Source organism: Cnephaeus nilssonii (assembly GCF_951640355.1).
Source record: "Cnephaeus nilssonii genome assembly, chromosome: 11".
In the NCBI taxonomy this organism is placed as follows: Eukaryota; Metazoa; Chordata; class Mammalia; order Chiroptera; family Vespertilionidae; genus Cnephaeus; species Cnephaeus nilssonii.
The window spans coordinates 49,021,392-49,036,953 of record NC_137082.1 but is presented as its reverse complement, the minus strand read 5'-3'; the positions used below and the strand labels follow the sequence as shown (position 1 = coordinate 49,036,953).

At 38.7% G+C, this 15,562-nt stretch overlaps 1 protein-coding gene across 1 annotated transcript in view; it reads right to left on the bottom strand.

The window, feature by feature from the left end:
- DOK6 (docking protein 6) overlaps positions 1-15,562 on the bottom strand; it is a 233,861-nt gene that overhangs the window by 44,852 nt on the left and 173,447 nt on the right. Inside the window, exons 6-7 of the mRNA XM_079783340.1 lie at positions 10,490-10,628; positions 415-532 (exon numbers count right to left, since the gene is read on the bottom strand). Of these exons, the coding sequence (XP_079639466.1) occupies positions 415-532; positions 10,490-10,628 (257 nt within the window). The remainder of the gene's footprint in view (positions 1-414; positions 533-10,489; positions 10,629-15,562) is intronic.

Here is a 15,562-nt window from a genome sequence, read left to right as displayed (position 1 = left end):
GGGTTTCTGTAGCATTTTATTATAGAGCCTAAAGTCAGCCTCTGAACGTATAAGCAATCCTGTTATGGAAAAAACAGATGCTAAGAGAAAAATCCTTTGTAAAACACAGCATAAAACAGACCTTGCTATGATCTACATCTAGCTTCTGATGTGTGTTGGGTAAGGTTTGAGTGGAACTCCTATGCCATCTCAGGTCCTCAGCCCTGGGTGATTTTTGAAATGACTTTTATCATGAGTCTGAAATGATAGCTTTAGAGAAGCCACTGTCAATCTTAGAGCTCCCACTGTGGCCAGCGAGGGCTGAGAAATGGAAAGGGAGGAAAAGCCAGCAATGCAAATACAAAGTGATTTGCATGACTCCCGGTCCACCGGGGAAGCTGTGTCGGCGCTGCCGGTTACTTTAAAGGTACTTGCCTTGCAAACTGTAGATCTCACCAACGCTGTTCTGACGGGTGATGTGATGCCAGTACGCGCTACGAGGAAGAGATATTGATTTGGATAACGTCATTGGCTCAGTCAAGCTTGTCTGAAGCTGAAAGAAAAAGAAAATAGGTCTTAGGCTTTATTTAAAATATAAAATTGAAATCTGCATTTTTCAAAGTCTAGGGTGAAATGTGGGCGACAGAGAATAGAATCTGCTCTAGGCCCCTGCACCATCTGCTGTTGAAGGATAACGTTTTTTAAAAGGTGAAATCATGACTGGACCTATATGAAATAAACACTTGTAAGCAATCTAATCCCAGTCATTCATTAAGAAGGGAACCAGAGGATGGTACCATTGATTCCAAGTTGTTTCCAAAGGACATATCCCCAATTAGGAATGCTGGTCACAGAAATAATCAACTGTATTCCTCAGGGAGAATGTATCTGCCTTTCTATGAGAAAGAATTGCTTGCATTACCATCAGCATTCTACAATTAACTGAAGTTTAAAGTAGCTAAAAAAAATGGAGATGCAAGTCCCTTCTGAAACAGATACCCCAGGATGCTGTCAACACAGGATCCCATTTCTGTTTTACCCATTTCCCTGTCTTACAATCTTTCCTGACACCTCCCCCCTATCCTTACTCAATGGCTCTTTCCTCGAACAGATCTTTCCCCTCAGTCCTGCGATATGCTTTCGTGTATTAAAAATAGTTTTTCCTGAGAAGCTCTGTGATAAAACAGTGGCACATTTTCTTGTTTGAAACATAAAATTCAGGTGAGCAGAAGAGGTTCACACATCACATCAGGGGCTCAGGCATACGATTAGTTCCAAGAGTACAATGCATCACATTGCATTTTCAAGAAGAAACTTTATTTTTATTGATTCACACCAGGTTTTAAAACACACACCCAGAGACGTTTTTATTTGGTCTCAGCACACATTTTTCACAGACAGCGGGCAATCCTCTAATTAATAAAATCTCCAATTTTCTCTTATTAAATAACTGACTCTTGGCAGAACTGGAAGCTGTAATGATCAGCCCTGTTGAGGGCAGCCTTAGAGGCCTGTTTGCTGGCTGTGTGTGCACTTTCCTACTGAGGCCTCCCCGCCCCCAGTACTTCTAGACTTTCCACCAGGTGTCAGTTATACCCTTCTTAGAAGATGCTATAAGGAAAGTACCTGAGAGAATATAACAGGACCTTTAACGCCATGTAAAGCTAAGAGGTGTTTCCATTTTAATAGACTCTGAAGGCCAAGGACATGAACATACCCATTTTATTTTATTTTTTTTAGTAGTGACACATTTCCAGGCTGCTATGTCTTGCAACAAAAGTGCTCCACTCAGTGTATTTAAAAGTCTGGCCCTGTTGAAGATACTTTTTTTAAAAAAAAGATGGCTCTAAATAGCAACGTTGCAATCAATTTTTATATTTTCAGATTTTGCTATATTTCAAAGCTTTCCTCCTTATTATGAAAATAGGTGTACTAATGGCACACACATCCCCATGTTTGGTAGGTAGGGAGTGAGAGGGAGAAGCTAAATTTCTGGGTTACAACAGGGCAGTGCTTGTCAGTGTCTTTGGGATGTTATTCCCATGCACATGCCTACTTTTACCCTACACTTCTCGGTTGGACAAACTTGTGGGTGGAACTATGCATGTTAAGACACAACAATCAAACCCATAAAAGCCATCATACCACTATGTTAAGGGATGGAGGCAAAGCTCATTTTATGAAATTGTCACCTCCATCTGTTAGCCCCACTCTTCCAAATACGTGGGTCAATATTTGCCTCTACTTTTCTAGAAGCTCTGGGATTCTTTCTCAAGAAATGGTGATGTGCATCATCCATTAATCTCTTCTTTGTTTCATCTGCACTTGGTTTAGTAGAATTCCTTAGGAGGCATATACAACATGTGTATAGATAACATATTTTCCGCTGAATTCAAATATCCTGTGTTTTTATCTTCTTTTGGTCATTTTACCTGGCACTTGGCCCAGATATCATTTGCATTATCTACTTTAATCCTCATAAAATTCCTGGGAGATGGGAAAGGGATGAAGAATACCTTTTTAAGATGAGAGGAGGCTGAGGCTTTGAGATAGAAATTGACTTTTCTAAGGCCATATATCCATCCCCTGGAACAATCACAAATAGAATCATGTTTCTGTTCTGAACCTCTATGTGTGTTTTTTTGTACAATGAAGAGATTCTGTGTGATGTCTTTCAAATGAAGTTGCATCATAAATAGTATTAAATATTGCATTATTTTAATGGAAGAATAACGATGGCTGCAGATTCTTGAAAAGACTGAATTCAGGAATGGGGCATCTAGGTACCAAGTTCTCAAATCTGGACTATCTGGCGATTACTTTGATCAATAACATGTGGTTACCATGACATCATGTCTGCTGTGGGCATGTCCTTTAAGAGGGTCAAAGCAGTTTCTTCTCTCTTCTTGTTCTGAGTCATTGTGTAAGTCTGACTACCCTGAGGCTGCCATGGTTGGAGGAAGCGCAAGCTAACCTTGTGCAGTGGCCATGTAATTCAAGGGTACAGTCCTTCTTAGAAAATCTAGCAGTTCTCAACTTATCAATGGAACATCAAAATCCAGAAAAATTTAGGAACTTGCTCAAGGTAAAATCTCAACTGCAGAACCTCTAATAGGAAACAGTTCTTTTGACTTGAGCCCATTGCTCTTACGGCTTTGATGCTATTGGGAAAAAAATGAGCTTCCTCCCCAACATCCTATATAATAAAAGCCTAATATGCTAAGTGTCCGGTCATCCAGTTGGCCATTCAACCAATCAAAGCGTAATATGCTAATAATATGCTAAGGCCACTTAACTGCTCCCTATGACATACACTGACCACCAGGGGGCAGACGATCCGACCAGTAAGGTTAGCTTGCTGCTGGGGTCTGGCCAACTGGGTCTGAGCAAGACAGGCTGAACACACCCTGGAGCCCTCCCGTGGTCCTCCCTGGCTGGCCAACTTCCTGCATCCCTCCCATGCCCTGATTGTGCACCAGTGGGATCCCTCAGCCTGGCCTGTGCCTTCTTGCAATTCAGGCTGGGGGACCGCCCCCCCTGAGTGCACGAATTTTGTGCACTGGGCCTCTAGTAGTATAATATGTGACAATAGAGCCTTGTATTTGAGAGGATCTCTGCTGCCCAGAAGCAGCAGGCAGGGCCTGAAGACTGCTGTGATTTTTGTGAAGAGACTGCCTACCAGCACCTCTTCCTGCTTTTACTAAAAAAACTATCCACTAGATCTTATTGCCTTTTGCAATTTCCCTGTGCTGTTTTGAGATTCTGCCCCCCCCCCCCGTGATAAACATTAATGCTAATTTGTGTTTACCCACATAAAATTCATCTGTATAAAAATGTTAACAAATTTATTCTCCTTTTTCTCTGTATCTCCCTAATTATTGCTTCGAAAATGGAAAATCCTATTACCACTTGAGACCCAAATCGGTACAATTGAGAGAGGGAAAACTCAGTATTTATAAATTAGCATTGGCGAGTCATTCTCTGTGCCCAGCAATGTGCAAACTGGTATCATCCATCATCTCATTTAATAATCACATAAATTGTCAACAAATATGCTACCTGAGCTCCACAGACAAGGAAAATGAGGCTCAAAGAGATCATAGTCACAGTTTCTTCTATATGATGGAGTAAGAAATGCCCTATCTTGGGTGGAATATGTTAACATGTTCCTGGGTATCTGAGACAAGAGGGGCTGGGCAGGAATATATGCTGTAAATTAGAAACACTACGAAAATACAAGTGGTTAAGAAACAGGCTAATGTGATGTGTGAAATGTATGTCAGTATAAGAACAAAATATGGAGCTGCTTAGGGAGAAAATGCTGAATACAAGTCAAGAACATATAATTTTCTTTGTTCTTGGAAAAAAGCTCATGAAATCTGAAAACTGTATAGAATAGAACCCCCCAGAGACCTTTAGCCAGCCGAGGGTGGCACTGTTTGGATTCATTCAAACTGTCCTCTGATGTTTGAAGGTTTATGGGCAATTGGTTTCTCACAGACTTGACTTAATTTTCAATAGGGGACATCTCACGTTTAATCTTTCATTTTATTGGAGATAAATGGAAAGGAATTAGAAGACACTTTGCTGAGTGTGCACCAGACTAACGAAATGCAGTTTATAAACTGATGAACAAAAATAGATAGACTGGCAGAGAAGCATGGAACAGACTGTTAAACTACAGTGGGAAGGCTGGGGAGGGTTGTGGGGGAGGTAAGAGATCAACCAAAGGACTTGTATGCATGCATATGCAAGGCACTGGGGGCAGGGAGGAGGAGGGCAGGGAGGGCATGTGCCAGGGGGTAGGGGAGGCCGAGAGAAGGTCAATGGGGAAAAAAAGGAGACATATGTACTACTATTTGTAATACTTTAAACAATAAAATAAAATTAAAAAAAAATAAATATCAAATTCTATCAGGAGTATATGGAGGTTCACTTCCTCCAATATGTTCTAAAAAAGTCAGACGGCAGTGTCTCAAATGCCTTCACTCAGTTCTGCAGTTCAACTTTCTATTAAAGCATTTTCAATATAGTATCGATGCAGAAATTTTGGAAGGAGCATCACTCTATTTTTTTTTAATTGATTTTAGAGAGAGGAAGAGAGAGGGATAGAGAGATAGAAACATTGATGAGAGAGAAACATCATCAACCAGCTGCTTCCTACAGGCCCCCCACTGGGGATTGAGCTTGCAACCTAGGCATGTGCCCTGACTGGGAATCTAAGCTGAGACCTCTTGATTCTTGGGTCATTGCTCAACCACTGATCTATACTGTCTGAGCATCACTCAGTATTTTTGTTTGCTGAGTATACTATGGCAATAGCTGGACTTCTACTTAATGGCAATTATGAATCCCAACTCGTGATCCAGATTCAAAAGACGTTCCTCCAATGGTTAAATAGGCTCCTGTTCAATACCTCTTTAACACTATTAAATACCTTTCTGGTTTTTGTAAAAAAAAAAAAAAAAAAAAAAAAAGGAAATGCAGTTTATACTAGTATAATAATTTAAAAGAAACTGTTAGGTATTATTTAAAACTAGACTGACTATGCAATATTATTTTCATCTGACTTGAAAAAAATGAATGTTATCATTGTATATTTTAAACCATGCATTGACCAACATTAAGGAAAATGAACATGATATAAATAAAATCATTACTATTATATAGTGTTGCAGCATCATCTATTAGAAAACTTACACCCTGCCTTCTATTTTCCTCTCAGTTGTGTATTTATGCAAAAATGGGTATTTTTTCTTTGTATTTGTTTGGAGACTACATTTTCTTTAGTATTCTGAAAGGGGAACAATAGTAAGTGAACTGATTCATTAGGATCATGGACCTACTTTAATTATCAACTATAACAATTTGTTTTAGTTGAGCCTGTGTTGGTTTATTACAATCAGTGTCTATCCATCAGTAAAATGAAATTTCATAATTATGTGAATGGCATTTCCCAGCAGGGAACTGGTCATTGTCAATAATAATGAAGGCTCTTGTCTTATGATTAATAATTGGTAATGTTGAGTAAAAGATTCATGAATAGAATTTTGAAGATTGAATGAATTAGCAGCTATTCCTCCTAGTTAGATATTACATACCACTTGCAATCACAAATCACACATTTAAACTTTTCCTAGAATTTCTTAAATGTCTATGAACTATACCTAGATAGGAGATTGAATAATGTGGTGCAATTTTTCTGTGCACTCTCATCGGACTGTTATGCTTCCAGACTCTTCATATTTTTTAGTGTGGGAAACTTTTTTTTCCCCATAAGTGATAGAGATTCCTGTAAAATGTGGGTATGAAGAATGCTTCCACTGTCGGGGAAATCAAACTTCCCTGTTCAGAGGCTGTTCTGGAAGGCTGTCTCACTTGCTCAAAAATTAAAAATGAGAACGTGTGCTTATGGTCATGTTATATATACTTGAAAGGAACTGAAAGATATTATTTAGCTACTGTTGGGAATAATGATTTCGTATCTTCAGAATACGCTTTATAACAAGTATTATGCACTCTAAGATGCCATCAATGGAAAGACATTATCTGAGGTAGCACCAGGAAAGAACAGTGTGACTAATTAAACTGTAACTTACATTAACATGAGAGATGTTCAAATGTGAAAAAATGTGCATTTTTTAATTGATGCAATATAATAGTATTTTTCCGTTCATGCAACTATTTAGACAGAAATCATATCATGTACTGGTAGTTGTCAACACTTGGGTAAGTTTTTTTTAAAATATATTTTATTGATTTTCCACAGAGAGGAAGGGAGAGGGATAGAGAGCTAGAAACATCGATGAGAGAGAAACATCGATTAGCTGCCTCCTGCACACGCCCTTCTGGGGATGAGCCCGCAATCAAGGTACATGCCCTTGACCGGAATTGAACATGGGACCTTTTGGTCCGCAGGCCGATGCTCTATCCACTGAGCCAAACCGGTTTCAGCATCACTTGGGTAAGTTTTATTGTCAAGTTTAAAATCTTCTTAATTGAGTTAGTTAATATGAATTAATTCTTTCAATATCTTTTTCAGTGAAGAAAACAAAAATATACATTTTTAAAAGCCTTACCAACTCAGTGATTCTTTTAAAAAAATTTTTTTTATTGATTTCAGAGAGAAAGGGAGAGGGAGAGAGAGATAGAAACATCAATGATGAGAGAGAATCATTGACTGGTTGCCTTCTGCATGCCCACACTGGGGATTGAGACTCTAACCTAGGCATGTGCCCTGACTGGGAATTGAACTGTGAATTCCTGATTCATAAGTTGACGCTCAACCACTGAGCCACGCTGACCGGGCTCAGTGGTTCTTTTTATTCAATACTCTGCAGTGCAAATATACTGTTTATTCAGACTGCTTTCCTAGATATTAGATTCTTCAACCAAGAATAGAAATAATACCTAATGTAGATTACAGTGATATAGCAAAATATGTTTATTCATGTGTCCTTCTAGAAGGAAGGTAATAAACAAAAGGAAAAATAGGTTTTACATATGATATGAAAAGATTATATTAAATTTTTCTCTTACAGTTAAGAAATGGTTGTTGAAACATTATTTCTCATTCAAGTTTGTTTATAAAGCCAGTAACACTCCAGAATGACTTTTAAAAGGATGCAAATAAATGCTTCATTCAATTGCCTGAACAAGTATGTTTGGGGCATTCATTGCTTATATAGCTCATTGGTAATTTAATCTTGTAAAATCTTTTTAATCACATTAAAATGTATAAACATCTTCAATCTGATCAATATTAATCTTCCATGGCCTGGTTTTAAAAACTGGAAGGCCAATGAACAGTGTCATTTTCTTATTTTGCAATAGATACATAATAAATGAAATGCAACATTTTTATATCCTAGATAGGTTTTTTGGTGCTTTTCCAATTCCCAAGTTATACTTTTATCTAATTTATAACACAGACCTTCATTTTATTTTAAATAAGCAAATGATGAGTTATTGCTTCATGAATATGAAGAGGGTATTTAACTGCTATTTCATTCTTGTTAGAATTTCTTTTTAGAAGAGATTTGTGCATGTAAAGAAATTTTCTTAAAAGAAAAACTTCTGTTTTGGAGATGTGAAAACCTTTGCTTAATGGTCCTAGAATTTGGGGAATTGGAGTAGTTTTCAAGTTGTATAACTTTCCCTCCAAAAAGCATCATTAATTCAACTTATTCTGAAAAATGGACCAGATCTGGAGTAACTTTATTAATATGAACCTTCAGAGAAAAGCATAGTTGTGCAATCATTTTTGAATGCTCCATTTCCATGTATGTACCAAGAAGTTACTGTAAAGTCTCTGAATTTGTGATTTCTAGAAAGATTTGGATTATTTGTTGAGTCACACCGAGGCTGCTATTTTGACACCTTCCTCACTTCCCCTCCACCTTCAAGTACCATGGCTTTTCCCTCCAGCTGTAGACCGCCCGAGACCTTAGTGAGTGGCCCAGTCTGTGACCCCTCAGCAGCAATTGCTTGGCTCCACTCCTAGACTTGCTCTCAGCATCACACAACATTGCAAATCTTATAATTACTCAAAATCATTCCTACAGATGGGTTGCCATCATAATAATGAATGTTTTATGGTACATTATATGTGCTGGGACTATTCTTAGAAGTTTATACACACAACACACACACACACACACAGGGTGGGGCAAAAGTAGGCTTACACCTGTGAGTATGTGAAACACAGAGTTTATTAAATCATGATTGTACTATTTTCCATATGAACAATTGAAACCTACTTTTGGCCCACCCTGTATATTGATATATATGCACAGATACCTCAGAACAACCAAATAAATAGAACCATTATATCCCAATTTTACAGATAAAGGAAAATGAAACATTTAGAGGTTAAATAGCTTGCCCAAGATTACACAGTCAGTAAGTGGTGGGATTGGGGATCCAAGACACTAACTAAGTGGTCTCCTTTGTGACAGACAATTATGGTGGCATGAAAAAGCTCTGGGAATTTCCTTTATGAACATTTAATTTAAATGACTTGACTTAAGAGCACTTAGCCTGCTCAAAACAAGTGTAAGTAAAGAAGAACTACAAATGTTAACTAATAGAAAGTGACATCACAATTGCTAATTTTGGTTGCCAATAAGCACCAGTGAATTACAAATATAGGCTGATAAGGAATGTGCACGATTCTGAAATAATTTAAAATTTGTCAGTTACATTTATAATATATTAAAGCCACTAGAAAAATGTCATAATAATTAGAAAATTGTTACAATGATTTAAATTTAACTTAAATTTAGAAGACTAAGCCATACTAACCTCCTATTAATTCATGTTCAATTAAATCCATAGTCATATTAATAATCCTACTAATGTTCAAGCTTCTTATTCTCCCCATGGAGGTCAAATATCTGGATAAGCCTGACTGGCCATTTGGCTCAGTGGATAGAGCATCGGCCTGTGGACTTAAGGTTCCAGTTGGATTCTGGTCAAGGGCATGTACCTTAGTTGCAGGCTTCCAGCCCTGGTCAGGGGCATGTGGGAGGCAACCAATCAATGTGTCTCTCTCATATTGGTGTTTCTCTCTGTCTCTCCTTCTCCCTTCTACTCTGTCTAAAAATCAATGGAAAAAATATTAAAATATTTTTTAAAAGAACATAAAAAAGCAAGAAAAACCCTACTGTAACACCAGATAGAGAAGTTAGAAGTCTTAAATTGGCATAGAATCATTGTTTTTTTGATGCCAGACTCCCTCCATCCCCATGTCCCAAAGGTCCACCTGTCCTCTCACAGGTAAAATCTCATGCATCTCCATAAATCCTGAAGACATAGACAATATTCACCTCTTAGGCTTGTTGCAAACAATCATTTCATTGTTTGCTTTTCAAAGACAGTAATAAAGCTTGTAAGTTTTTTTTCCAGCTACGTGTAAAATTAACTTTCAGATTTTGGACAAACCATTTCTTAGCTTGACCCTGAAACTGTAGATAGCAGGGTTGCAGGCCAGATAACAGGCAAATCATTCTGTCGGTAAACAAGAGGAGCTCCTTCTGCAAACATTTTATTATTGGCTCTGAGGTACATGTGGAGGACAGAGAAGTTTCAGAAACGCTAGGACAAAGATAAAGACAAAAAGAAAAGTAGAATCCTTTCTGGTAGTTACTTAATTTTCCTGGGCCTATGTCTGAATTTCTGATTGTCCAGCAGTATATGGAGATATGCAGAGGACATTGCTTCTTATGTCATTCTCTGTACACTCCACCCCTTTTTTGGGTAACCTTGGCAACAGGTCACACACAGGTAAATACACAGAATGTAGAGCTCCCTGTGAGTGGCCTCAAATAACTTCTCATAAGCTGAAGAGGGAATTATAAATATGAGATTCAGCAACTGGGGTGAGCTCTTAGCGCCGGGGTAGGATGGACACTGGAGTGGAGACATGGATGGACCAACATATACACGATGCGCATCTGACCTCAGTGACATTAATTTCCAAGCTGTTCAGGTACCAAGAAAGGAGGCTTACCCGGGCCTTCTGCTCCATTTCTAGCATTAATCTTTCATGTTGCTCAGCTATGGCAAGTGTTGCAGAATGGACCTTCTGATAGATCATTTCTCCTTCCCTTGTTTGAAAAGTGAATAGTCCTTCACCCGTGTCACACATTCTGTGAGAATAGAGACAGGGAAAGAGATGGGTCTTCATGTGTTCAAGGGCATAACAGTTCTCCATGTGAAAGACACCTTTGCCCTGTGTCATATTAATTCCATAATCATATTAATAATTCTACTAATGTTCTGCCTTGACTTTCACAGGAGACAGTGAAGCAGGTTCATCCTCAACCAAACCAGCCAGCCAACCCACCAACACATCTTTCCAGAACAGAGCTTTGGGCAAAAATCCACGTATATTTGGATTTTTAGATGAAGTGTTCACAACAGTGTAAAGAAACAGATAAAAGTGATTTGGATTATTGCAATGTATAAAGAATAAAACAAATAGTTATTTTTAGAGTATTTTCACATTTGTGATATCATAACTCTACCTCCTATGACTTGATAGCTCTTGAAATGGAAAGAACTTAAGAAAAAGCTGCAATTGCATATTCAATGCAGTGGAACCAATGAAAAGACTATAAAATTTTAGTTTATGAATTTGCATACATAGGCTGAGGCTTTTATTTAGACAGAGTTATCCTTATGTAAATCTTGGTATAGCCTAGGAAACGACTTGGCATAAAGGAGACTCTATTATATTTGGTTTGAATTTTAGCTCTGCCACTTACCAGGGTGACCTTAGGCAAGGTGAATGACTTGCCTGTACATCTTTTCCACACATCTAACATAAGAAAAACATAGTTCCCATCTCATAAGATTCTTATGACAGTTAAAAGACTTGGTATGCAAAATATTAAGTGCTCAAAAATGTTAGCTGTTATTATTTTTATCATAAACTATGGGACTAATCTCACTATCCACTATAGAGAAATGGTTGGCTTAATTATACTATTTTTATCTGATAGACCATTAGGCAGCTATTTCTATGTCATTTCTAAGAGCATATAATACATTAGAAATTCTTATTACATAAATTTAAGAGGAAAATCAGAATACAATTTATTTTTTTAAATTATAATTAACTTTTTAAAACATAATTTTTATTGGAATAAAGCCAGTGACAATTTGTTAGGCAACAGGACTATAGGTAAATATAATTAACAAAGCGTAATTATAAAATGGAAAATATTTTGTTACTATTTTAGGCCAGCTTTTAAAAATCATTGAGGCCTTGAGAAAAACTATCAGTATGATGTTACCACTCAGATGTTGGACATTAACTGGATTGCTGTGCTGCTGGTTTTCAGTTTATAACCACTTTGCACAAAATGTTCATGAGGCCAAACTATGTCTTCCAGCACCAAAAAGATTTCAGGTTCTTTGCAATGATTCTCCAAGGAGTTTTCAGTAGAAAAGAAAGGTCTCAAGAGGCTTCAGACATTCCAGAGGCTGTGACTGCCATCCCTTACGGCCCCATAGAACCAGCTCTTACCTTCTGTGAAAGAGATCTTAATAAAATTCACACAGCGTGAAATGGAAAATCTGGTCGAGGGGGGTGGGGGGAAGGAATGAAGAGTTTTCACAAAGTGAGACTAATGAGCTTTCTTTGTTGATTCAGAGAGTAAAGCAATCCAACAGCAAGGGCAGGAAAACCAGTGATAAGTAGTGAGCACATTTTGTTTGAGGTTGAGTTTTGTTCACTGTCATCTGAAAAACACTGCTTATGAGCTTTCGGAAATGAGAGAATGAGGACACAAATCATTATTTCATACTCCACCATTGAGATGCAAAAGTCTAGCATATATCTACTTCCGGGGACTTCATTCTGCCCAGAGAGAGAATTTGAAAGCTTACAGAAGGGTTTTTTCCAGCCTCTGAAATAAAAACAACTGTAAACTTTATCCTTTGATCAAGTATAAGGAACTCAAACATGCTGGCATTATAAAGCAAACACATTTTAGGTGGAAGTGCTCGCTCTTCAATGTAGGTACCTAAAGCCAAGCTGAAGTCAAAATTCTCCAGAAACTAATTCAAAAGGATATTGAATGTAAACTATAATTGAAAAAAAATTAAAAATTAAGAAACATTTTTAAAAAATTCTTCAGTAAAATTGGCTCATATTTATGACTTTTGTCAGCAGGGTCACCCATTGACCTCTCATCTATAAAATGGGGCAACGGAACTTTGTCACAGGATTGTTCTTTTAAGATGTAATGTGTGTGGCGGTGGGATGGGAAGGACTAGTTCAGCAGGCCTGGGTTGTCCAAACCCTGCACATGTTTGGATGGTTCCTCGGTTGACTTCTAGACTGTAACCTCTGAGCCTCTGGAATATTCAGCTTGATGAGAGTGTTTTGTGTACCGGAGGCCTTGACCCATGCTGCACCAGTGTGACCAAATAAGCTTATCCTAATATGTAACTTCCAGGGAAGGCCTGTGTTGCTCTGGGGGAGTCTGAGTAGCTGAGGCCCATCTTGAGGACACTGCTGGCTTGTAGGACTGACTTTCAGTAGAATGCTGGACACCAAGGCTTGATCGACAACCTTTTCCATGTGTTTTCACACATCATTGCTGCGAGAATTAAGTGTGCCCATGTGACTGCACTGGGAGGGGACACTGGAAGCTTGATCTGGTCTTTCCTGGTCCATATCCCTTTGCCTTTTCCCTGTGCTAATTTTACTCTCCATCTTTCACTATCATCAATCACAACTATCACATTTCCTGAATCTTTCTAGAGACTCATTGAGCCTGAGGGTGGTCTTGGGGAGCCCGCCACCTGATACAGCCAGCATGTGGTAGGTGGTCAATATATTTTTGAATGAGTCTAAAAAATGTCCTAGTTTTCTCTGAAATAACTCTTTTTCAAATTCCATTCTTCTTGGGATGGAAGAGGATATCCTCTCTTTATTTCCCCCCACTACTCACTTCCAGAATCACTTGAAATGATAGTATCGTCTGTCTTGTCTCTGTTATGTTCTAATAAATAAGGAACAGTAGAGTTCATGTGAATGTATGTATTCACAGGAAACTGAACTGCAAACGAGGAGTTCCACTGCGCATGGTTCTCATAGTTGTTCTGGGGATGATTTCACTGCAAAGACCCCCTACCGTGTACCAGCTACCCTACTGCCCTCCTTTCTGGACTGTGCCTCAACTCAAACCTAGCGCTTTAGAAGGGGTGGCTTCAGAATTCCAGTCTTCCTTCCAAATGACAAACGTTAGAAATTTACCAAGTCAAAAGTTAAAGAAACACTTTACTTTTAAAAAGTAAAAGTGGATACTTTAAAATCATTCTCTGAGGGTCGTTAGATAAACGCTGTCTACAGACGAATTTGAAGACCTTTGGTGATTTTGTCCATCCTCACAGCTGTTTAGATTCATTCTCATCAAACGTTAGGCGATTTGCTATCTCTATCTCTATCTCTCTCTATCTCTATCTCTATCTCTATCTCTATCTCTATCTCTATCTCTATCTCTATCTCTATCTCTATCTCTATCTCTATCTCTATATATTTAATGACCAAATATTGATCCCCATGCACACAGACACTTTAAACTCTTAGTAGTGGAGTGGAACAGGAGCACTTTCCTGAAAACCCAGTGGTGTTTCTATTCAGTATTTAAAATTTAATGTTTAATTATAGAAAGTAATGAAATACTTAAAAGCACAGTTTTTCTGCAGAGCAGTTAAAACCAATTAGCTCTTTTATTCTGTTAACAGTTTAATCTTTAGCATCATTTAACGATGCTAGCAGTTTACTATTTTTTAAAGCAGCTATGAAAAGGCTGAAGTTTCTCCAGAAGAGCTCTGGTGAGTCAGACTCTGATCCATGGCAACCAACTGAAAGCAAAATGTGCAATTGCAGAGACGCTTCGCTTCTTCAATCCGACCTTTCCTCCTTCTTTCCTTTTGATTCTAACTAGCCTCACCCAGCACCCTGACTTACCCACTTCCTTCTCCCTTGCATGACCTTAATCATTAGGCCCTCAGGACAATGAGGTTCTGACCCCAATCAGATAATATTAGGAACAAAGTCTCGGGCCTGTTGACCCCAGACAGTTTCGGTCAAATTAGAGACAACATCTAGGCCTCAGCTGTGTTTCAGCTTCAGGCCCAGAAAAGTGGCAAAACCGGATGAAGCTAGGCCATGGCTGGCATCAGGACCAGATGCAATGATTGACTACCCCCTATCCTATAGCCAACCAATCAGAGAACATGTCCTTAACCTTGACCCTAACTCCCTTAGTCACCATAAAAATGATCCTCCTCCCCATCCCCCCCAACCCTCACCCCCAATATAACTCATCCCCTGGAAGCCATGGGGAACCAGGTTTTTGAGCATTACCTCACTTGTCTCCAGGTGTGGGCCACTTCCTAAAAATAAATCTTTATTTTCTTTGCTGCAAATTCCTGTTCATGTGAATTACCTCACTGAGCCTCTCAGTACCCTGGAAGGCCCTCACTCTTCCCATTTTCCAGAAACAGTGTCATCTTAAGGAGGTTAAGGAATTTGCCCAAGGTCATTAAAATTTAAGTGGCTGAGCTGTGATCTGAAGCTACCCACATAATTTTGGAGGGTAAGGTCATTATCACTAAGCTAGATTTTGCATTTACTCAAGATGGGTACAAAAACATGCATAATTCTTTAAGTATGAAAATTTTTGTAGTAGAGAGAGAGAGAGAGAGAGAGAGAGAGAGAGAGAGAGAGAGAGAGAGAGAAAGGGAGAGAACACACTCTGGACAGGGCTTGGGATAAAACATTTTGAAGCCTGCCTCCCTTTTTGCCTCGGTTTCTTTCCTGGTAAATCGGGTTTCTAAAACATACATCAATGGATGCACTAGTAAAATGCATGGCAAGGTTAATCAGTGCTCCCAGCCTCATGTTATGCTCTTTGTAAGGAGGAAGGTGTAGAACATCTGCCTCCCTCTGCCTCCTGACTGTATGGCCCCAAACATTTAATGCAGATGGTGACTGTCCTTGCTTGATTTCACTGTTGGTGCCTTAGGGCTACAATGCTTTCCCTCAGACTAGACGAGAAACCTG